The 25,338-nt window shown below is 36.2% G+C and overlaps 1 protein-coding gene across 5 annotated transcripts; it reads right to left on the reverse strand.

Moving 5' to 3' along the window:
• Positions 1–11,893: 11,893 nt before the first annotated feature.
• On the reverse strand, positions 11,894–25,118 carry LOC133307963 (GBF-interacting protein 1-like). 5 transcript variants are annotated; one of them, XM_061508546.1, is made up of 12 exons: positions 24,660–25,117; positions 22,054–22,097; positions 21,277–21,382; positions 20,739–20,865; positions 20,287–20,618; positions 19,998–20,180; positions 15,007–15,394; positions 14,161–14,461; positions 13,895–14,056; positions 12,952–13,267; positions 12,773–12,855; positions 11,894–12,631 (listed from the first exon to the last, which is right to left on the reverse strand). In XM_061508546.1, exons 1-12 carry the CDS (start codon positions 24,820–24,822, stop codon positions 12,353–12,355), a joined length of 2,484 nt encoding a protein of 827 aa, XP_061364530.1. In that variant the 5' UTR covers positions 24,823–25,117; the 3' UTR covers positions 11,894–12,352. The 5 variants fall into 5 exon arrangements, with proteins under 5 accessions (XP_061364530.1, XP_061364528.1, XP_061364525.1 ...); XM_061508544.1 differs by having other exon boundaries at positions 11,894–12,634; positions 24,660–25,116; XM_061508541.1 differs by having other exon boundaries at positions 12,773–13,267; positions 19,998–20,229; positions 20,300–20,618; positions 24,660–25,118.
• Positions 25,119–25,338: the final 220 nt, after the last annotated feature.

Raw genomic sequence — 25,338 nt, forward strand, 5'->3', positions numbered from 1 at the left:
AAAAGTATTCTTGCTTATAATTGAAAAGAAGCACTAAAAATTATTGCTATTGTATTTTGAACTGTACAAATGATTCTCTATTTAAAGAGACTAACTGACCTATTGAGTTAAGCCCACATAAGGTTCTAGAATAAAATAAATAAATGAAATAATATTTATATTATTTACAACACTCTCCCTCAAGCTGAGGAATGAATATTTATCATTCTCAACTTATTAGTAAGTTCTTGAAACCTATTAGTATGAAGTCCTTTAGTCAAGACATCTGCTAGTTGATGACCAGAAAGAATATATGGAGTAGTGATTAGTCCACTGTCTAGTTTCTCTTTGATGAAGTGGCGATCAATCTCAATATATTTGGTTCGATCATGTTGGATTGGATTATGAGCTATACAGATAGCTGACTTAATATCACAGAGTAACTTCATAGATCCTTCACATCTCACCTTGAGATCATCAAGAATGATTTTCTGCCATAAAAATTCACAGATACCTTGAGCCATAGCCCAAAATTCTGCCTCTTCACTTGACCTAGCAATCACATTTTGTTTTTTTAATTCTCCATGTTACTATATTTCCACAGAGAAACATACAATAGCTCGAAGTAGACCATCGGTCAGTCACAGATCCAGCATAATCAGCGTCTGTAAGGATAGTTTTCCTCCTCTGAGGAATAATAATCCTCTTCCTAGTGTGCCTTTTAGATATTGGAGAATCTTGTTCACTGCTTGCAGGTGTTTTTCCCTCTGATCATGCATGAATTGGCTAACAATACTAACTCAATAAGCTAGATCAGGTCTAGTATGAGCCAGATATATCAATCTTCCCACCTTTCATTGATATTGTCCTTTGTCAACTGGAGGGCACTCTTTTTCACTTCCTAGTTTGTGATTCTACTCAATCGGAGTACTGGAAGGTTTACACCCAAGTTTTCCTACTTCTTTAAAGAGATCAAGAACATATTTTCGCTGACAAATAAAGATCCCCTGCTTCGAATGAGAAACCTTTATCACAAGAAAATATCTCAGTTTTCCAAGATCTTTAACTTCAAATTCAATAGTCAGTCTTTCTTGCAGCGAACATTTCTCACCTATATCATCCCCTGTTATAATAATGTCATCAACATAAACGAGAAGGATAATGAGCTTACCTTCCTGAGAATGTTTAAAGAAAAGGGTGTGATCTCCTTGACTTTGCTTGTATCTCAATGAAATCATATCCTTTGTAAATCTTCCAAACCAAGCACGTGGGGATTGCTTCAAGCCATACAACATCTTCTTTAATCTACAAACTTTATTATCTCCATTTGTAGAGTCAAATCCTGGTAGGATCTCCATGTAAACCTCATATTCTAATTCGCAATTGAGGAAGACATTTTTCACATCAAAGTGTTTCAAATCCCAATTAAAACGAGCAGCAAGGGACAATAGAACTCTTACAGTGTTCCTTTTGGCCACTGGAGCAAATGTTTCTTCGTAATCAATGCCATAGGTCTGTGTGTACCCCTTGATAGTCGAGCCATATATCGTTCAAGAGTCCTGTCAGAATTATACTTTAGAGTATACACTCATCTGCACCATACTGCCTTGTTTTCGTTTGGCCTATCAACGACTTCCTATGTATTATTCTTCTCCAATGCATTCATCTCATCACGCATAGCTTGAACACAATTATCATCATTTAATGCTTTATGTACTGATGTCGAGATTGAAATGGAGTCAAGTGCTGTAATAAAACTTATATGCTGCATAGAAAGATTCTTAGAGGAGACAAAATGAGAGATAAGGTATTGGGTACAAGACCGTTTCCATTTCCTTACAATAATGGGTAAGTCATCAGAATTAATATTAGGCTCAGGAATAGAAGAAGTAGTGCATTCAGTACTTACCAGTGGTTCATGCGATTGCAGTTGCTGGTGGAGCAGTGTGGATTATTTCTTCCTTTGGTATAGTAGTTTTGCGTACTTTTTGTCGATCGATAAGAGGCATATCACATGAAGTATCAAAAGAACTATCAACCTCATCGACTAAGTCTTCTTTCTTGTTATCAACTTTTGGAACATGTGGGGAAGTAAAAACTGACTGAAGAGGTATGGATAGTGGTAAGGGAGGCTCAGACTCAAAGGAGAAAATAGACGAAGCTTCTAACTTAATCTCCCCCTGAAGCTGAGGATGAGGTAAATATGACTCAGATTCATGGAAAGTGACATCCATGGAGATAAAGAACTTATGACATGGAGGATGATAGCATTTGTACCCCTTCTTATCTGGAGCATAACTAATGAAGATACATTTAAGAGCTTGAGGGTCCAATTTGCTCCGATGTTGTTTATGAATATAAACAGAGGCAATACACCCAAAAATTCAAGATTGAAGGCTCTGCATGACTGGAAAAGAAGGATATCATGGAATAAACAAGACTGACATGTCCAAGCACTAGGGAGGGTAAGCGATTGATCAAATAAGTTGTTACTAATATGGCTTCTCTCCAATAAGAGCTGGGAACAGATGTCTGAAAAAGTAATACTTTGGTTACTTCAAGCAAGTGGCGAATTTTTTTTCTTTCAGTAACCCCGTATTGTTGAGGGGTGTCTACACATGTAAGCTCATGAATCATACCCTTATCTGAAATGAATTGTGACAGTCGCTGGTTGACATACTCCGTACCATTATCAGATCTCAATCACTTAATGCTTTTACCAAACTGTATCTCGATCATGTGATAAAATCAAATAAACAATTCTGGTACTTCTGACTTGTCTTTCATCAAAAATATCCATGTCACCCAAGTGCAATCATCAATAAAAGAGACAAACCCCCTAGCACCTGAAATGCTATGCACTTTAGAAGGCCCCCAAACATCGGAATGGATAAAAGTAAATGGCTCAATACTTTTCATTGAACTTGAAGGAAATGACACACGGTAGTGTTTTGCAAGCTCACAAACATCACAATAAAAGAAGTCAATTGACTTATTCAGAAACAAAGAAGGAAACATTAACTTCAATAGGGTAAGGTGCCCCAAGTGCTTGTGATGAAACCAAATCTATGAGAATGAATGAGACGGGTAATGAATGATTAATAATTGATTCTTGGTGTCACTTGTAGCATTCTCTGAAATGAGATAGTACAACCCACCCTGCTCCTTAGCAACTCCAACTGTCTTCCCCGTGGTGAGATCCTGAATAACACAATGGGTAGGAAAAAAAGGTGACAACACAATTCGTGTCAGTTGTAAGCTTATAAGTGGAGATGAGATTATCAAAGAGCTAAGGAACATGAATAACATTTTTTAAAAGTAAAGAATATTGAATTTGAATGTTACGAAAATCTATAACTGATTTGTAGGATCAATCAGCTACAATTATAGTGTGGATACCACTAGTAGGATGATATGAAATAAATGGATTAGCTAGACAAGTCATATAAACAGTTGCACCAGAATCCATAATCCATGAATTTTTAAAATCAGGGCAAGAAGCAAAAAGAGATGTAAAGTGTGTGATTTTACCAAACACGGCAAAAGAACAAGTCTCCATGGATGAAAAGGGAATAAGGCAGCATAAAAAAGAGTGAAGATAATTACCAATAAGTCAGATGTGATCAAAGGAGTCTTAAGAAACCGAAAAAGATTAAATTTTTATGGCGAGATCAAAGACCCACTTCTGAAACAGTGTCGGATCAAGCAAATGAGCATAGATATGGAACCAGGGAGTCAAGGCGATTCTAATCGAGGCGGTCTTAGACAAATAGATGGCGTTACACGCCGTCACGCGCCCTGAAGGTGGTGGCTTCTAACAGCTGTAACGCCCGACCACTTGCAAGAATCAATGACTGTCCCCACACACTAACACGAGACTCTTCAGTGTGCTTTGTCCTCACTCGCACACTTCCCGGGAAAACTTCCCAGGAGGTCACCCATCCCAGAATTGCTCCAAGTCAAGCACGCTTAACTGTGGAGTTCTTCCGATCCGGGCTACCGAAAAGTAGATGCATCTTGTTAGTATAGGTAGTACCAATTAATTCTTATAAGTCATTCCCAACTGTACCGTCTCATACCAGCACAGTCTCTGGAATCCCTCTCTTTCGGGTGTTGATTCGATTCATTCATGTACCCCCGTCCCTAGAAGCCTGCCAGGAGCCGCTCCTTGTCCATGCCCTTTCGCACCGGCGATCACTCCCCGCCCTCGTCAGCGCCCGGGATGTTACATGCCAACCAGCTTCCGCCTGGTTGGTCCTCGAACCACACCATACTGGAAGAGAGGCCCTGCTCTGATACCACTTGTAACGCCCGACCACTTGCAAGAATCAATGACTGTCCCCACACACTAACACGAGACTCTTCAGTGTGCTTTGTCCTCACTCGCACACTTCCCGGGAAAACTTCTCAGGAGGTCACCCATCCCAGAATTGCTCCAAGTCAAGCACGCTTAACTGTGGAGTTCTTCCGATCCGGACTACCGAAAAGCAGATGCATCTTGTTAGTATAGGTAGTACCAATTAATTCTTATAAGTCATTCCCAACTGTATCGTCCCATACCAGCACAGTCTCTGGAATCCCTCTCTTTCGGGTGTTGATTCGATTCATTCATGTACCCCCGTCCCTAGAAGCCTGCCAGGAGCCGCTCCTTGTCTATGCCCTTTCGCACCGGCGATCACTCCCCGCCCTCGTCAGCGCCCGGGATGTTACAATAGCGATGGGCTTTTTTCGGCGGAGTCGTCTGGAAGTTGCGATCCTTTCTATGGCTGATTTGAGTTCAAAGGTCGTCGGATTAAAACAATTCGGATAAAAAAAGATCGATTTGGCCTTTGGAGATGAGAAAACGTCCGAACAGTGGTAGATCTTAGAAAATAGAAGCTAAACAGTGGTCCCCTTGGTCCAAAAAGGTCCCCGAAATTTTTTTTGGCTGGCAGTTTGGTGGCAATGAGAGGCAAACAATTAAGATTTTGCTATAAACCCGGCAATTGCGGAAGCAAAGATCTCAGAATCAAGAGCTCTAATACCAAATTTAAAAGAAGCAGTAGATATTATTACTATTGTATTTTGAACTGTTCAAATGATTCTCTATTTAAAAAGATTAAATGACCTATTGGGCTAAGCCCACAAAAGGTTCTAAAATAAAATAATATTTACAATTATTATTTACAACACTTATTGTAAGAACCCGCACCGTTAATTTAGGAATATAAATTAATTAAATGTGAATTTAGGAAATAATTCCATAATTGACCCTAATAATTATGAGAAGGCTTAAATAATTATAGTAAGTGAGTATTAATGCTGAAAGTCGCTTTTCTGACGAAAAGTGCAGATACCGGTTCTGCCTCACAGTATAAATGCGTACCGATGAAGTATCCCGAAAAATTGTGAAAAGTATGTATACATCACTAGAATAATATCTAGGACTAGTATAACAAGTTTGGAGTCAAAATAACGAGAATTGATGTTAGAATTGATACCGGCTACGTAAAAACGCGTACCGTAGAGTGCTGCGAAAAATAAAATAAAAATATGACAAATATTAGAAAAATGGCTAGGTTCAAAATCCAAAGTTTGGGATTAAAAAGATAAGCGTAGCTATTAGTGCTAATACAGTGTGGTTAGACTTAATGAGACTATAAATAACCATTGGCACAAAGACCTAGGTTAATTCTGATTACCTCCTACGTGAATTTCTGAGCTTGTGAGTGCAGCCTCCTTCTCCACCATTCTCCATAGCTTTCTTCTCCAAAGAAATCACCTTTCTTCAAGATTCCTTCACCAAATGACCATAGATAGTTGAGAGTAACCCTTGTGTGCATGAGGTGTCACCCTATTCTGAGTTTATGCCACTGTTTTGGGAAGGGAGAGTGCTGACTCTTTGGTTAAGTGAAGAGGTCACCATTTCCTTGGTTGTGAGAGCTCCAAGTGGTGAGCTTTGTGAAGAAAGGGCCAACCTTGCTACTCATTTTTGTGGCCTTTGTGTAGTCTGACCTTAAGACTGTTGGTGATCTTCAAGAGCACCCCTCTTGTTGTGTTTTGAGCTTTGGGTATGTTCTTGAACCTTTGATCATGAGTTTCTATGTTAAAAGTTAAGTCTTGGCATGTGAAAAGAGAGGTATAGGTAACCAACATAAACATGAACCTAAATATGTATAAAAATGCATGCTTGGACGTTAATATGGGTTTAAAGTTGAACCTTTGAGTGATATCTTCGTGAAAATGCAGAACTGCATTCTGTCGCTCAATATCCGGATATTGATATCCGGATATTGATATCCAGATATGATATCCGGATATGGGGTTTATGATATCCGGATATGCCCCCGACAAATATCCGAATATTCTGGGAATTTTGAGGCAGTAACTGTTCTGTTCATACATAACTGTATTTGGGGTCTATGGACCCTAGATTGGTTAGTTGAACCTCTGTAATAAATAATCTAAGTCAGAATCAATTAGATTAAGGGCTTATGGCTTTATGAGAAGCCTAATGGCATGAAACGATAAAGAGAACGTTGTCATTATGTCATGAACTCTTAGATTATAAATATTGATATGATTGCTGGTCTAAACAGATTGTGATTATGCTGTTTGTGGACCTTGAGCTAGTGTGGACTCAGTCTTGGATTGATAGCTTGAGAGGTAAGCTTTTGTGTCCTCGGATTGATCTGTTGTCTGTTCCACCGACCTCCATGGGAGGGTGGTTTATATGCATGTACGCTTTATGAAAATGATATATGCATTGATATATGCCTGAGACATGATGATATAGTTGTTGATGTAATGTATGAATGTGATGTTGTTTACTTACACGATCAGACTGCGACTCTGTTGTGTAAGGCATAAGGCTATGACCCTTATGTTTAGATAGGTCGCAGACGTGCATAATCCCTATCAAGTTCCCTGGCCAGTCGAACCGCATTTGCATACATAACATGATTAATGAGTTGTAGTATTTAGCTCGTTGAGAAAGAGATTATACTGTCATGATTTAAATGCCTTAACATGAACATGCATTGAAATTACTATTTTTGAACTTATATTATACTTGTAAGTGAGCTTGGGGCCGAAGAGTCCTTGAGGACCCCTTGTCTACTGAGATTTCTTTTTAGAGATCTCACCCCACGTTTGGGACACATTTTCATGTTCAAGTACCTCGGGGGTTGAGACCTCGGGCAGCAGGAGGCCGGAGTTTAGTTGATTTATGCATGCTGTTGTGCGGATATTTCTGGATGATTATCATGTTTTTCTTTTGGATATATTGTTATTTGATTTGAGACTATATTGGGTTTTGTTGACTTATTTGGTGAGCATGTGGATTGTCCATGCCACATTGACTTGACTTTGTCGACTTAGATTCGAGTTGTATAATGTGTCAGGTTTATGGTCCGGACTACGTGTTGTAGTTCCGTGATTTAGATACACACTTATTTATAATATGAGGTTATTCATAGTAGTTAGCTGTTTATTTGCAATTACATACAGGCAATGTTTTATAAAAGGATTAATTCATCAATTTGGTTAATATTAATGACATCATAATTGAAAAGAAAAAGTTACTTCCGCATTTTAATTAAGTGTTGCTTAATACGATGATATGATAACAAACCGAGTATACACGGAATGTTACATTTATCTTCTAGCTCTATTACTTCAATCTCTCAACACTTCGGGCACCCATTTCTTAGCATAATGTCATCTTGTTTTCTTGTATTTCACCTTTTTTTTCAATCATATCTTCAAATATACCGAGAAAATCCCAACTAATTTTCTTTGTCGAAAATTAATGAATTACAGGTAGAATTAATAAAATTTGTTTATAAAAGTTGAAAAGTGCAGAATACATTACTTTTATCAAGGATTTAGGAGTTTTTATGTTATTTTTGCATAAGAAAAATAGGTAGGGTCATCAATGCGTGCTTGTTGCTGCCGCAACATGTGGCTAACATTGGAAAGGGCATACATAACTTAGGTCCTTACTTTTAGGAGTGTTTAAAAGAACCAAACCAATCTTAACCAAACTGCTCTACATTTTAAAAATCGGTTATTTTTAAAAATCAGTTTCATACGAAACTGTATTTTATTTTATAAACTGGTTAATATTTACCAAAATCTAAAAATAAATAGTTATCCATAACCAAATTTCTCTATAATTAAAGAACAAATAAGTATTACCTTTTATCGTGCCTATTATATTAGTCAATTGACTCGAACTTCCAAACAATAAACTAGCAGAAAAAGTTAAGTAGCTCAAGTAGAAACATTTATTTAAAAAAAATTACACAAAAATCAAAAGGTCGCATCTTACGAAAGCACTTCTTATGCAACGTAACAACTTTTTTCCCAAAAAAAAAAAAATTAACCACGTACAGACCTCTGAGTAAACTCACAACTTGACAATGTGAAGGCTTTGAATTGCCAAAGATGAAGTTAAAAAATCATAACGAAAAGAGCAACGAAATTAATCAATTGGCTTAACATCTCTGAGATGTTTAAGATGATGAATCAGCGTCGTTAAAAGGACAACTCACAATGGGTTTACTTGTTTGTTCTTTAATTGTAGAGTAGTTTGGTTATGGATAATCGTGGGTAACCAATTATTTTTATGGTTTGGTAAATAACTAGTTTATAAAATAAAATGCAGTTTCATATGAAATCGATTTTTAAAAATAATCGATTTTTAAAATGTGGAGCAGTTTGGTCATGGATAGGTTTGATTCTTTTGGACATTTTGAAAACCCTTACCCATACCTTCCTCCATCAGTTCAAATGAAACTCTTAGTAACATAAATCTTAAGAGAACGAAGAGCAATTTTTTTATAATTTAAAATAATTCAACTGTCCTTCTACCAATTAATCTCAAAATAACGTGAAGCAATTCCTGTAAGAATCATTTCATCTGGAGAGTTCCAAAACAATGAAAATTCTTGCAAGAAATAGTTGGCCAACTACCTATTACTGGGGAAAACAAACGACTACTTATAAAAATAGCACAATTCATCAAAAGCCGATTTTGAATTTGTTATAAAATCAGTTTTGAACTTGATAACCGGTTTATGGTTCATAACCGGTATTGATTTAAAATCGGTTTTGAATTAAAATCCGTTTAAAATCGGTTATGAACCATAAATCGATTTTGGAACCAGTTTCAAACCGGTTTGGAAAATTAAAAATTGGTTTTAAAAAAAGAAAACCGATTCAGTTTAAAAATCAAACCGTTTAAAACTGATTCGGTTTAGTTTTTATCAAAATCGATTATGAACCGCTCCATCCACACCCCTACTTACTCCTTGCTAAAAGCCTAAAACCCTATTGTTTGTTCAATAAAGGTTTGCTTCTTAGGTCATAGTGTTCCTAGTTTTTAAAAGTTGGCGTTGTGTAATTCTTGGTTGGGTTGGACCTGAATTTTTTGATTTAGGCACCCGATTAATTAGGAAAATTAAGTTAAGTAAAAAGAAATAAACTAATTTATTTTTTAAAATAAACCACAATAGGAATATTATTAGCAAACACAAATCACTTAACATGAGAATTAAATGGACCACATTTGTAAATCCACATTTAAATTATTGTCAGTTTGACTAATCTTAATTTGCGAGTTTTTTCACTCATATGCCCACAACTCTAATCCCATTTTTTTCCCCTACAATCTCATCTCCCACTACCACTAAAAATAAAAATAAAATAAAATAAAATAAATAAAAACAAAAACAAAAACAATACTAGGTTGGAGACCCTCTACTTGTTTTAATAATAATCATCTTTCCCTTTACCAGTTTACCTACCCAAATATTATTTTATTCAGGATTTCCCGATCCAACATAACTCACCAATGGATCAAATTTTTCTAACCAAATGTCTATTGATCCCATCGAGTTGGATCCTTTAAAATCCATAGACTTGTTATATTTTTATTATATCATTTCTGATTCAAACCAACTTATTGGCACACAGATCTTGCTAGAATGGAGTTTGAGCAGCTACCTTTTTCTTTCTGTATTCTGCTCTCTTTCTTCAAAGTTTTATTTTATTTCAAATGTCAATGGTACTGGTGAATTTGCATTTGTTTAAAAAGGGAACATGATATTTCCTTTTTGGTTTATGCAAGTGCAACGAGAAAAGGCAAAGAATCTGTAGTTGGTACATAATTACATATGCAATGGTATAGGGTAGGAAAGAAGTATTATTATTATTATCCGAACACAGGTATTATTATGTTCCTGAATATAAAAAACTACACATTGCTATGATCCGTGAATATATGTAGAAGTGGAACTAGAATACATAATACGAAAACAAAACATGAGTAGCACATTTTGAAAATTAATTAACAACTTAATAAGTGTGCGTGCATAGTTGAGAGTGAGTAGCATATTTTGAAAATTAAATAACTTAATAAGCGTGCGTGCATAGTTTAGTTGAGTGTTCTGATCAAGCCAGCATGTCGTTGCTGAATCAAGCCTGCATACGCTAAAAAAAATAAAATTGTGAAAGAATCGTTAATCTAATATGCATAGTTAGACTGAAAAATAGGTTTGAGGAATATGCCTGCTACGATTTAATTTTACCATTGATTTGAATTTTGTGCCCCCGTCTATTTTATATATTACATTCCTGACAAGCTCCTTCACACGAGTTTATTGAGTTTGAAGAGTGAACAATACACAAACTCATCTATATGTATTAAAATATTAGAAAATAATATAAATCATTAAAAATGTCATCACCCAATACTTTAAGGTATTGGGTAAAATTATTTTTTTAATAATTTATATTATTCTCTAAAGGTGATAGCTTTTTTAATGATTTATATTATTCTCTAACACACTCTTTCACGCAAGAACCCTTTGGACTTAAAGCGTGAATATGAATTTGATGTTTGTCATTTTACATGATATAAGTTATGTCATTTTAGGAGAGAGATAGATACAAGAAATGAAAATCATGGGGGAGAAAGTTAATAATTTTTTTTAAATTTAAATTTTAAATAAAAAATATTATTTTGTGTCTATCTCTCTCTTAAAATGACATAATTTTATGTCATTTAAAATGACAAACACTTTTTCCGTATATTGCACGTGCCCATTTTTTTATTTTTTTTACCTTGTGCTTATTTAATTTCACTTGAAAGTGGGGGACAATAAGGATCAAACTTGTAACCTTGTTGATCACTGAAACTCTGATACCATATAAATAACCAATTCAATCAAAAACCTTAAAGTATTAGGTGATGGCCTTTTAATGATTTATATTATAAAAAATCTCCATAATATTTAATTATTTGTTAATAGAATAAGAAGATTTTAAATCATGTAAAAATCATTTTAATTCAACAACTTAGGATATTAAATGAAAATCATTAATAATTATATATATATTATATCTTTAACACACAACTTTTGGATCAAATCGAGATTCGGTTGGAGGTCAACACACAACTCGTATTTTGGGTTGCATATTTTCTGAATAAATATGGTCCAAACCTACTAAATTGCCATATATAATTATTGTGTTTAGAAATATTACAATTACATAACAATTCCAGACATAACGTATCCACGTGCCTTTTGGTTTCCAATTACATAAACTCAAAAGTCTAAAAGCGCATACGCATTGTGTAAAATTGTGTAACCCCACAGTTGAAGCATGTATACACAATTCGCTACCTTGATTCATCATGCATAAATTATGTACAGTTAAACGGTTTCAAATGATGAACACACAAGTGTGCCTAGCTTTTGTACGAACAAGCTCATGCACAAGTTATGGGACATCATAGCAAGAACAAAAGTGAGATTGGAAATCATTGCATAGCCCAGCAACACAGGAAATTCCATGTATCCTAAAATTAGATTAAATTGCACAAGTGTCTATGCATCAGTTTAACTGAAACAATTTGACATTTTGCTTTGGCCATAGCAATACAACAGCTTTAGTAAATGATTTTCTGGCTGTCAAAATTCACTTTACAGGTAAGACAATAAAAGGCAACATTTTCCCCACCAACCAATACCTTTCAAACCCTATGAACTCAGACTAAAAAAGAAAAAAACAAGTTCTGACTACCCAACAATACTCTTTAATAGAGTTCAAGGACCATCCTAAAAGAGGGGAAGGCCTGCATATGTTTCTAACTCAAGTCTAACTATAATGATCAATATCAGTTACAGGAGGACAGTACCTTTCATATCCTCAACCCAAGAAATCAGAAGATCCCATTGCAAATTTTCCAGCTTTGTACACTCAAGTGCAGCCAAATGTCATGTCATCCCCACAGAGATCTCCAACTATATTTTAAGAGTTTCCCAAAATTTTGCCTCAGATAGGACTTAATTATCTTGTTTATCTGTCAGGAAGATGTCAAAGCCTCTCAATAGTTACTTTGCCAATTGATATGTGCATGTTGAGGCTGCTGATAAACACTGCCTCCAGGCCCTACCATATCAACTGCTCCAGCTCCAGCTCCAGCTCCAGCCATTGTCTGGGATTGTTGCATAAGTGGATAGATGCCAGCAAAGGTGCCATGGCCGGCTTGCGTCGGGGCATAAGTCACGTGCTGACCCTGAGGTGGAAGGTTGTAGAATGAACTGGTGGGCAAACTGGAAATGTCTCGGCCAGGCGCAGCCACCCACACTGCCGAACCTTCACTCTGCTGTGAAAACGCAGTATATAATTATTTCATCAAATGTAAGAATTCTGGTACCATGAAAACCTAAATACAAATGAAGTAAAGCAGATAGGGTCCAGCCTGCTAAACTTAATTGAATAATGACGGTCAAAAGGAACAAACCTGCTGTCCATTGAGGTATACATTATTTTCCTTGAACTGGGAGGAACCAAGATCCTCATTAGAGGTTGAATTCCCTGCAGTTGCTGCAGAACTAGGATTATAACCACCAGCAGGGGAGGAACCATATGTGCCATAGGCACCTGGCATTACAAAATGTGTTGAGTTAGCTGCATTTGTACCAGGTTTGAATTGTGGAAGAGGATATTTCATCCCAGTCGCAGCTGCTGCCGGAGGAGGTGGATACACAGTGCTGGCCTGAGGTTGTTGAGGAAATGCACCGTTACCCAGAAACTGGTGGATTGCTTGAGGAGGGACATAAAATGGTGAAAAATAGTGACCATAAGGAATGTAGTTAGGAGGGTAATGGGATATATGAACCCCACTCTGTGGTCGAAAGACAGGGAGAGGCTGCTGAGTAACAGCTATTGAGTTTTGCATCAGCCCAGCAGCTTGAGTCCCAAGCGCTGTTGGACCTGCTGTGGACAAGACAGCTCCCTGCAAACAAAACATAAAATGTGTAAACTTTTAGCACAAAAAAAAAATGCTTTCATGCATCACTCCGATTAAAAAAACATAAAAACAACTGAGACAGGTTCTCTAAATTTATTCTAAAAACTAAAAAATAGTTATAATTTTTATAACTATTTTTACAAAACAGACATTATCAAACAGATTTTTTTTTTTTCTGAAAATCAAAAAACTGTTTTTAAAAACAGAATTCAAACAGGCCCTAGATTTCTTCATCGTGATTTTTACAAAAATGTTAAACAGAATCGTATTAGGAACAAAATATTGCAATTTATTAATGTCTGTTTTGTAAAAGAACAAGCTCACAAACCAAGATAAGTTCCCAGAGAAACCACATGACCAACAAAGAATGGAGAGTACATGTTTACGGACAGACTACATTTACAAACAGAAATAAATTTGAATGACCATGAGCACAATGTTTTCACATAACCACCAATAAACCATCTAACAAATAATAGAAGCATCATTTTGAAATGATCACTCTAATTGAAAGCCAGAGATATATCGGATTTAGTAATGTGTCTCCAGTCTTGGAGAGTACACAATGTTAAATCTTCATAACTAAAATAATGACACTTTAACAATGCAAACCTCTTGAAGAGACTGAGAATTTGATGCAGGCTGCACTGCAACATTGCCATTGTACTTAGTAGTAACCCCGGCAGAGGGAAACGGAGAAAGACGACCATCACTGTTAGCACCAGAGCGGTAAAACTGGGCATAATAATTAGTTGGATCAAATGGTTGTTGGACCTACAGTAAGATAACAATCAAATTTAACCTTTTAAGCAACCAAAAAAGCAAAGTAAACTAAATAATAAAAAATAAAAAAAGATATTATAGATAAGAGGGCTCACAATAAAGCTAGGAAGCCGAGAAATATCACGTGCTTGAGACTCGGAATTATCAAATTGTGCAGGCTGTGTTCCCAACATTGGGGGCATGAAACCAAAACTGTAGTTTGGAGAAGTATGCACCACCGAGTACTGATTACCTTCAGATGGAAAAGTAGTGTCTTGCTTGGACTCATTATAATCCTGAATAGCATTGGATGACCCGTCCATGTCACCAGATGATAGATTCTCAGGCATAGTAGTGGGTGATTGTGGATGGTCAGGATAATCGCCCACCACAGAAGTAACTGGAACATTTTGACTGCTGAAGTAAAAGATATGATTTGTCAGAGGGACAAAATTGAAAATTGCTGGAAGCTAGGCGAAAGTGTACGCATTAACATGGCAAAAGAATACATCAGGTATATGTATCAGGAAATGCAAACAGACAAGATACGTGTTCCAGTAATACAAGTACAGAAAAATACTGAACTAAATAACTGAAGGGTGATAAAGTCAATTCTAGGGTCTACAAACAGCATTATAGCACCCACAGCAAATGGAAGAAATTGAAAATTTATTCAAACTGGTCACTTGTAATAAGTACTCTCGTTATCCAGGGAAAAGATTCATTTATCGAAAGTCAGAAACTTAAGCCTTAACAAACAATAATTATAGGCTAATTATATCTCTTAAGTTATAAACTCACTCACATAACTGAGCAGGTATCAAAGATCTGTGCATGAAAATTTTTATTCTCCCCATTAACATCCTTTCATGAAAGTACTTAAGTATTTATATTCTTTAAGTTTTATTATACTTGAATTCACCAAAATCAGATTCACAAACTATACTTTTAAAAGATTTTACCTTGACACTTGCTCCTCTGCAGTTTCTTCAACAGCCTGAGATACTCCGGAAAGAGGTGTAGAACTCTTTTCGCTCTCTGGGCCATTAACATAACTTGTATTAACTCCAAAAGTGACTCCCAAACTCCCAAAGCTAAATTTGTTCTTTTCAGAATCAGGTACAGAGATATGATTTGGAAGTATAACATGTTGACGTGGTGGAAGATGTAAATCCTCCAGCTTCCTCTGCAATTTTGAAGTAGCTTCTTCAGAGTCAAGGACACCAGACACTGATTGTAACTGCCCAGTTGCTTCAGCTGAAACAGCAGAAGACTCAGATGCACTAGCTGGTCTAGAACCCTGGTTAATTGTATTTGTTGGCTTCGGTTTCCACTCCTTATTTGAACCAGCTGTTACAGAAAAAAACTAATTATAAATCTAGATCAAGCCAATTCATGATTATAAATGGTTAAAGCAGGGAAAAAATGTAACTGCAGTCACACTTAGCAGCATACACATGCAAATATATACAATCATGAAGACACCCATCTAACCAGTAAAATACACCTAAATACAGTCAATATAAATGGGTTACAACCATATAATAACTACCATAATAAGATACAAACAAAAAAGCATCATGACAAGTACTAATAAGGCAACAGAGATTTTTCGGATAAATGCAATCAAGCTGTTAACATCATGATAAAACTGTAAAGAAAAAAATAGTAAACTAATAACTCAAAATAAGATAAACCCTAACATGGTATTGGCAAAAAAAAAAACTACTGGGGGGAAAATGCATGCTTCTTACAGCAACTAATTTCAAGTTTTAAAAAATTGTATATATAGGGTGGCCCTGTGAAGGCTTAATTGTAGACCAGCACAGCAACTTTACCCCATTGATTAAAGTTATGCTTTCTTCCTAAAATTCTCTCTCTTTTCACTCTAGTTTCTCTTTAATCCTGTTTACTTTCTAAACTTTCCCTTATTGGTTTAACATTGTTAGAGAAATATAAAAAACCATTAATGTAGCCTCATCTAACAGCTTAAACTTTTGGTTGAAATGGATCTTCAAATAGTATCAGAGTCTATGTGACCACGTGGTTACGACTTACGAGTTCGATCATCACTGCCCCCCTTTCTATTGATAAAAATAATTAACTATTATGGAGTTTCTTAGCACAGATAGGCTGGGCCAAATGCATCATCCACCCTTCAAGCCCAACAGGCTCTTGTGTGAGGGACCATGTTAGAGAAATATAAAAAAAAAAAAAAAAAATCATTAATATAACCTCACCTAACAGTTTAAGCTTTTGGTTGAAATGGTTCTTTACAAACATTATCCGTTCACATTTTCATATCCACTCACAAAACAATAAGAAAGTAGAAGATGGATACAGATGCATACTAATAGAGATGAATGTAAAAGAGAGAGAGAGAAGCCATTGAAGAGCTTTTGAAAGATATGAAGATATTATTAATTTGATAACAGATACAAAGAGAGAGCTCTATATATATATATATATAGTTAGAAGCTGACTCAGCATAACAAACTCTAAATAACAAACTAATCATAAGAAAAATAATCAGGTGCATCACACACCTAGAGCAAACGAATACACAAGGGCAAATAACAAACAGTACAAACTAACAGTACAGTAAAACAGTAAACTAAGCATTTATATGCTAATATGCCCCCTCAAACTCAGGAGTGATGGAGTTGAAGAACATCCAGAACTCTGAGTTTGGATCTAAGTTTAGCAAATCTGGGAGCAGACAGAGGCTTCGTGAGAGTGTCTACTAGCTGGGCTGAAGCAAGAACATGAGAGACAAGAAGCTCTTCAGATAAAACTCGCTCCCTAACAAAGAAGATATCCAACTCCATGTGCTTAGTCCTGGAATGGAGAACCGGATTATGAGACAGACCAACAGTTCTAAGATTAACATGAAACACCATAGGAGTGGTCAAGGGAATATGAAGTTCACAAAGAAGAGACTGTATCCACAAGATTTCAGCACAAGCAATAGCCAAGCTCCTATACTCTGCCTTTGTACTAGATTTGGCCACCAATGTTTGCTTTTTGGACCACCAAGACACCAAGTTTGGGCCAAGAAAAAGGTAGGCACCTGACGTTGACCTTTGATCATCTGGGTTTTATGCAGTCAGTTTGTATGGATTTAATTGGTAGTTGAAATTGAGTAGTAATTATAGAGTGAAAAAATTTGAAAGTTTGAAGTGCATCAGATTTTTGCCTCAAAGGATATATCCATGTAAATCGAGTATTGGCATCTACAAAAGAGATATAACATAGATGTCCATAATGGATTTTACTGGTGCAGGGCCCCATAAATCACTATATATCAGTTCAAAAGGCTTGCTGTAAACAGTGGTTGGAGGTGATGAAGGCAAACGATGAGCTTTCCCAATGCAACAAGAACAAAAAATTTCCACTATTTTATTATTGAAGGGAATATTACAAGTTTGAAGGACAGACTTAAGAGTATCTTTGTGGGGATGCCCTAAACGGCGGTGCCACATTGAGTAGACAAAATTTCCTATATCACAAGGTTGACTGCTATTTACTTGAGCATTATCACTACAAGCAAAAGACCTTGCTGTAGACACAGCAATACAAACAGCAGGTACACTACTAGAATTGAAAGGAATTCTTGAGACATTATGTGAAGCACGAGCTGAGACTTGATGTAGATCAATTCCATCAAATTTATAGAGACCACTGGAGTCAACAGTCCCTTCAAGTAAAATTTTGTGTGACCCCTGCGATTTGACAAGACAAACAGTAGGATGAAATTCAAAGTATACAGAGTTGTCTTTTGCAAATTGGCTAACACTCACAAGGTTTTTCATAATTGAGGGAACAAGAAGGAGATTTTTGAGGTGTAATTATGTGTGAGAATCAAGAGGTGCAGTGAAAATTTGATGAGCCAATGACTGTGACTGTCAAACTTTGGCCATTTCCAATCAATATCTGTTCTGCACCACTCAGCTGCTGACTCTAAATCAAGTTTAGTGGATTGGAGGTGACATGATGTGTTGCACCAGAGTCTGGATACCACTCTAAAGTAGGAGTAGGTATTCCAGGTTGTGCAGCAACCATAGCTTGTGGTGTAGCTAGTATAGCCTGAACATTTGCATAACGTACATATTGAAAGGAGCGATTCTGTTGAGGCATTACATGCTGCTGAACCTTAGGAAAGAACTGAGGGAAAATTGTGGATTAGAAGCATTATTAGGAGAAGGAAGAGTTGGAACAAAATTCTCATCATATCTATGCCAACAAGTTTGAACATCATGTCCAAACTTGTAGCAGAGCTGACAGCAAACATTTGATCTTCCTCCATGTCCTCTTCCTCTGTTATTACGTCCTCCATAGCGTCCTCTTCCTCTGTTTGATGGAAATGAACGACTAGAATTATCAGAACCAGTGTTCTGTTCCTGATCACGTAAAACAGGGGCAAACAGAGTGTTATTGTTGCCATTGTTATTTGTGATGCTCTGTTTTCCAGAATCTGACTCATACTTACCATATAAATGTTGAGTCAGATTCACAGTTGCGGATTCAGATATCATAGCATCTGATTGCTTCACCAACATTTGTTCATGTGTCATCAATTGAATACTGAGATCTTCAACAGACTACGGATTCTCACGTCCATGAACAGTTGTGACGAACGCAATGTACTCAGCAGGTAATCCTCCAAGAGTAATATCAGTACGCTCTTCATTACTTAATGGACTTCCTATAGCCTTCAAGGAATCACAGATACCTTTGATACGAGAGAGAGACTCCTTCACCGTCTTCGATCCCTTTTTGATGGAGTGTAACTCAGATCTCAACAATCTTTCCTTCGATTTCATCATTCCTTGAAATAATTTGTGTACTTTATCTCAAGCTTCATGCGAATACTTCACTCCTAGAATTTCGTTCACCACTGATTCTGAAATGGTTGAGAGAAGCATCGAATCTTGCGTTATCCATTTGACATATGCAGGATTTTGAACTCCATTGATTCGATCTTCCTCTGACTGAAACTGAAGTGGTATCTTCGGATTCACCAGGAAACGATGCATGTGATGCAAGGTGATAATAGGATCTACAATCTGATTCCAGAACAAATAATTGTCCTATGTTAACTTCACTGCTATTTGTTGATTGAACAATTGTGGCACTCTGTTTTCTGTTGCGCGATTCTCCATAGCTGGATTTCGATTTGCTTGCGAAGATCCTTGATTAGACAAATGCGAATATGATGCGTTTGAATCTGTTGTGGGAGACATGGTTTGGCTAGGTATGGATCAGACCTTCAGATCGAAGGCTCTAACACCATAATAGAGATGAATGTGTGTGTGTGTGAGAGAGAGAGAGAGAAGCCATTGAAGAGCTTTTGGAAGATCTGAAGATATTAATGTGATAACAGATACAAAGTGAGAGCTCTATATATATAGAGCTAGAAGCTGACTCAGCATAACAAACTAATCATAAGAGAAATAATCAGGTGCATCACACACCAGGAGCAAACGAATACACAGGCAAATAACAAACAGTAAAACTAACAGTACAGTAAAACAGTAAACTAAGAATATATGCTAATACATACAAAGGAATTAGTCCTCTTACTCATCACCAGAACACACACAAACATATTGATCCAATACGTCAATTGAATTGTTTGAGCAGAAAAAATACTCCCATAACAAGACTTCTAAACTTACAATATAACCAGAAAACTCTGCATTTTTCACTCAATTCTGATTACTTAAAACTGCCTTCTTGTGTGTATGTAAATATTGGCAAGAGGGTAAAACACACAACAGCATCAGAAGAATACAAAGCATACACACACAAACAAATTTATGCATGATGCCTCTACAACAATGTCTGTATATGTAACAGTAGTTATTGCATGGAAATAACAAACACTGGAGAATACGGACGGAGGAGTTAAAAAAAAAAAGCCTCCTTGTTAAACTGCAGAAATATGAATTACCTTTCTGAAGGCCGACTAATTGTTGTGACCGGCTACTGTAGTTGGAAGAAGGCCTATTTACTGAAGAGCTACCATGTATTACTACTGTTGACGAAGATGACACCTCAGTAAGATGATTCTTTGCCACTCCCTGGGATTTTCCTTGAATCTTTCCTTTCAAAGAAGAGCTACTAGTCACAGAAGCTGTCATACAAATATTGGGAAGAAATTCATCATTAATTACATTGGAAAACTTCAAAACCCAACAAATTATTAAAGTACTCCAAGTAAAAATGTCACATGTCCTAACCAGCAGTGTTAACAGCAGTTAATTCCCCAGGAGGACGTTGACTTCCTACTTCACGTCTAATTGCCCCAACAGTACCAGGAAAACATGAATTGTTAGATGGAACCAGTACGGGGTCTGAAGAAGAGAAACAGATAGCCGATGACGATGCAGGTCTAGACCCTAAGCAGTCACTGGCAGAAGACACTGACTCACTGCCAAAAACAACTGTTGCACTTCTGTCCAAGCTATCAGGTGGAAAATCACTACCCAAACTATTATTACCACCAGAAGATGGAGTAATTCTGTCCATACTAGTAGTTCCAGATGCTACATTGGAAATAACTGGAACAGAACTGCAAAGGATATATAGTTATGTAGCTTCAACCAAATGTATCAGGACTTAAATTCACATTACTGTAAAATAATTAGCAACTAGAGGATAGCAATGACAGCTAAAAATTCAAATTATTTACCTTGTTCCAGAACTTTTTTCTTTAGTCTTTGTTTCTTGAGAAACTGGCAAAGGCGGTGCACCCTTCTCAGTTACTTGATTGGTTCCACTATCTTTGCCTGTACCAGAATTCTTGCCACCAACAAAATCTGAGAGAAGGCCCATAGAATATACTTTTAGTTTAGCAACTCTACTGCCCAACACAACATCTAAACTTTAGCAAAAATACACATTACATTGCAGCTACATCCACTACTTTTCATCAAAGTTACCAGTTATAAATTTTAAGGGCAAGGTAAAAAGTTCCAAGATATGTAACGGCAACGCCATTGGTTTGGATACCAAAAGGTGACAAAACAAAACAACCAAATGCTACTACAGCATGTGCATACTCAGCTTACCTATTTCAAACATTTCTAAACATACAGAACCTAAAGAAATCGAAGCAAAAAATATTTTAGCTGAAAAATTAGCAGGTAAGCAGGAAAGAGAGAAATAGGGAGTTATCTAACACCAAAGGGGGGGAAATTCAAACAAGTAGTTCCAAATAGATATTTTACCATGCGACACATGATGAGGTGAAAATTTTCCCCGACCACCCCTAACCCCCCGCCCTTGCGAGCCAGGCTTCGAACGAGACTCCAAAGACTGTCTGTTCTTAACAGTCTGCAGAATCATAAACACATGGAAGGAAAAAAAAAAAAAAAAACTGAATTAGCCAGCTCAAAATAATGCTTAAATGCAAATTTTGAACAAAAAACAATAAATAAAAAGGGCAGAGCATAAGTAAACATCAACATCAACAACACCTTTATCCCAAACTAGTTGGGTTGGTGGTCAATGAACCCAAATAAAAAGATAGAGGGAAAAGGAGGAAAATTAAATAAAATAGGAATTAAAAATTAAAAAGAAAAATACAAAAAATAGAATAAAAATAAAGATAGATAAGAGAGAAAATAAATAAGAGGAAAAAATAGTAAATAAATAACAGAAAAAATAGTAAAAATAAAAACAGATAAATGAAAAGGAAAATAAATTGGATAGGAAAATAATTGAATAAATAAAGAAATGAAGGGGAATAAATATCAATCCCCATTAAATCCCGACTAACGAGGGTAGGGATGAAGACAATCATTGTACACAGCCTTATCCTTGCATATTTGCAAAGAGACAGTTTTCCAAATTCGAACCCATGAAAGGTCACAAAGGAGCAGTAGTCACATGCCAAACAACTAGCCATTCCAACCAAACAGCGAAAAAAAATTCCATGAGAATATGATGCAATTAACAAATAAGAGGCCACTATCTAATTCTAATCAACAACAAGAACAAATTACCTCCTTTCTTTTCTCCCTTTTTCTTTTGACCTCATGAAATGTGTCTGCAAAACAGTTGCTCAATGTTATTTTCTTTAGACGCATATAATAAGAACAATAAATATGCAACAGCAACATTAACCAAGAAGAAGGCAATTAAATGCTCAAGCAACTTCAAAATGTTATTACTAATACTAATAGCAATACATGAACGGATGTTGATAACTTGATATGCAAAATGATGAGGGTTTGAAACTTCATACTCAAACCAATAACTCACAAGGGGAGGAGGGGGAATATATTAAAAAATCATTTACAAAGACAGCCAGTCTGATATATGTAAAATTAAACATGCATAAACCAGAGAGTTAGTATTTTGTACTGAACATTTAGGGATTGAAATTCGTTCCAATAGCAAAGAAAGGTAAAACTAACGAGTTTAATCAGACAGTCAAAGAAAACTGGTGCAAAATAACAATTTCAAACTTCATGACCCAACCAACAAATCCAGTAGAAAAAAATGCTTTCATTAGCATCACAGAACCTCATAGACATTACTTCACACAAACATCTTAATTAGCATGTAGACACACTGTAATAGTCTTCTGAAAACCTCCCACACAAAAGCCATATGTTAGAGTACGTCATAGTAGCTGAGTCCTTAACACACTGTTAGAAACTACTAACTTCCTATCTATCTTTCTGACAAACTAACCTTTTCTACTGTAACAGAATTTTAACAGAGTTGCAAAGAGTGCTGACCCTTTAATGTGTGTGGTGTGGGAAGGACTCAGCTACTATAACATACTCTAACACCACACGAGACCTTGGGGCTTAAGTAGAATGTAATAAAAGCTAAATGTTATGTCACTCCATCAAACGAAGAAGACAAGTGAAACTAAAAAATGAATACCATTTGCCACCAGAATACTAGATAAACCGCTAAAAACTATTTCTACAGAAAGAAAGGGGAAAAGATAATTGCTACATTTTTTTCCTAACAGACTGGAAATCATCATTGAGAGTTATAAAAAAAAAATTCAATTTATTGACTTGACACAACATTAATGAGAAATGTTTTAAAAAAGTAATGAAACACTATATACAAGCATGAACGGAGTACCAGACCAAATAAAGTGGAACGTACAAAGCCCTCTTGCTAAGAGGTCTATGTGGCACTAACCAGTCCTTTTTAAAACTTACACGCTTAGTAATAATCAGGAATTGTGGATTTCCATAACCATCACACTAAACAAGAATGATAATCCCCTCACGGTAATGCATTTATCACCTTTTTTAATAGACATTTTAATTGAGAGAAAGGGGCAAATGTCCGACAAGGGATGGGGATATGATATCCTGCTCCCAAACAGAGAAACCAAAAGAAAACAATGAACCTCAAAAAATGCAATAAGCTGTCAAATCTTTCTCCATATCAAACAGGGAAACCCCTTGATGAAACCATGCACAGACACTAAAGTAGCAATGAAAACAACCCTATCCCCAGAAAGAAATAACCCTAAAAAAGTGTGCAACCTTCCCCAACCAGATACAACAGAGAACGGCAAGAACAGCTGATTTTTAGCATCATTATTCCAAAATCTTTGAAAAATATCACGAGAAACAGCTCGAAGGTGGGAAAAAAACCAAAAATTCAATAAGAACTACATACAGATTACAGACCTTATACTTTACACGAAAATTTGGGAAATAGTTGTGTGAAGTCTGCAAATAAGCAACAAATTACTGGCATTGATTCTAAAAAGCATCAAAACGTTTTACCTTACAAGGGGTTTTGGATTTCCAAATGGGTTCATCAATGAAGAACCTCTACCAATCAGGAGAATGAGAACAAAAAATAGGAATTACCCAAAATAATTAATAAATAAATAAAACCCTCCCCCTTCACCCCAGAGTAGAGGATAGAGTCCAAAACCTCCTATCTAGATTGGAGGAAAGATGAGTATAATAACCAATAAACCAGAATGCAGAACCAAAACACAGAATCCCCCTCTCAAAAGAATCCAGTTTTGGTCTACTTAATAAACTATCAGCAGCTAAAAGAGCATCAAACGAGTATCAACTCAGCTGAACATTTGGCGACAATGTAAGTTTATAGACAAAAAAAAGCATCTCAATTTACTAAAACGAAGTAGAGTCAAGTTCAAAACTACAGTAAGTCAACCAAGAACATCTGATATGAAACTAGACACTCAGAAAGTCCACAAGATGACTCATGCCTTAAGAAAATCTAAACTTTCCATATGCCAACTACACAGAACCTCACAAAAATCAAAAGGGGTATTAAAGAAACCCAAACTCAACAAAACAAAACTTTATCAACAGTAAAAGAAAAACCGAACTTTCTAAGACACATTCACACCAAAACTCACCAAATTCAAATGGGGTGTTATAAAAAAATTTGAAACTTGAGCCAAACAAAACTTCATCCCAGAGGGTTCCCACTCCACACTCCAAAAACCCAATTCCATCAACATGCTCCCAAACAAAACAAAACAAAACCCATATGAGAAAACACACAGGGATCACCCCACAAAACAAAAAAGATCAAGATCAAGATCAATATCGAAACAACACAACAAAGAAACAGAACCAAATGATGATACCCTGAAAGAGAAGCCTATGTACAGTCTCGTTGGGATCCATGGAACACTCCTTGAGCATTGCATAAATCTCATCCTCGCTGTGATTACCCGTGATTTCCTTGATGTTCTGGATCATCTTCCTCACACCGCTTGGAATTGAAGCCCTCAACCCACCACCGCTCATCTTCGTAACACAAAGCAACAAACTTTCAAAAAGGAAAGAAAGAAAGCGAAGGGGAAGCCAATTGGGTATAGCAAAAGAGAGAGAGAAGGAAGGGTTTCAGTGATTATTATTGGTGATGATGATGACGATGATGCAAACAAAATACACTAACGAAGAAACATTTTAAGTTAACAAAAATTGCCACAAAGTGTGATCTGTTATTATTTCTAAACAAATAAGAATGTTTCTTCTTCTTCTTCTTTTTTCCTTTTTTCTTTTTTTCTTTTTTTCTTTTTAATTGATTGATCTATATCAAAGTAAGATATACTGAGAGGAATGTGGGTGGAAAAAAAAAAGGTAGAAATTATGAAAGGAAAAGAGAGAGAGAGAGAGAGAGAGAGAGAGGCAGGAAGAAGAGAGGGAGCAAAACTAAACTGTGATTCAGAGGGTAGGGCTTTATGGTTCTTCTTGCTCTGTTTTTCCTTTGTTTTTTCCTATGTTTTTGTATTTTATTTTTATTTTATTTTTGGTAAAAAA

The sequence above is a fragment of the Gastrolobium bilobum genome, unplaced genomic scaffold (genome assembly GCF_033153095.1).
Source record: "Gastrolobium bilobum isolate Gb01-03AN ecotype WA unplaced genomic scaffold, APGP_CSIRO_Gbil_v1 utg24596, whole genome shotgun sequence".
In the NCBI taxonomy this organism is placed as follows: domain Eukaryota; kingdom Viridiplantae; phylum Streptophyta; class Magnoliopsida; order Fabales; family Fabaceae; genus Gastrolobium; species Gastrolobium bilobum.

Excerpts from the sequence above, each read along its gene's own strand:
- LOC133307963 (XM_061508541.1), bottom strand. The coding sequence starts at position 24,822 with ATGAGCGGTGGTGGGTTGAGGGCTTCAATTCCAAGCGGTGTGAGGAAG. Across the intron at positions 15,395-19,997 it reads ATTAGTCGGCCTTCAGAAAG|CTGGTTCAAATAAGGAGTGG; the intron begins GTAATTCATATT and ends TTTCTGTAACAG. Across the intron at positions 12,632-12,772 it reads TATACCTCAATGGACAGCAG|AGTGAAGGTTCGGCAGTGTG; the intron begins GTTTGTTCCTTT and ends TTTTCACAGCAG.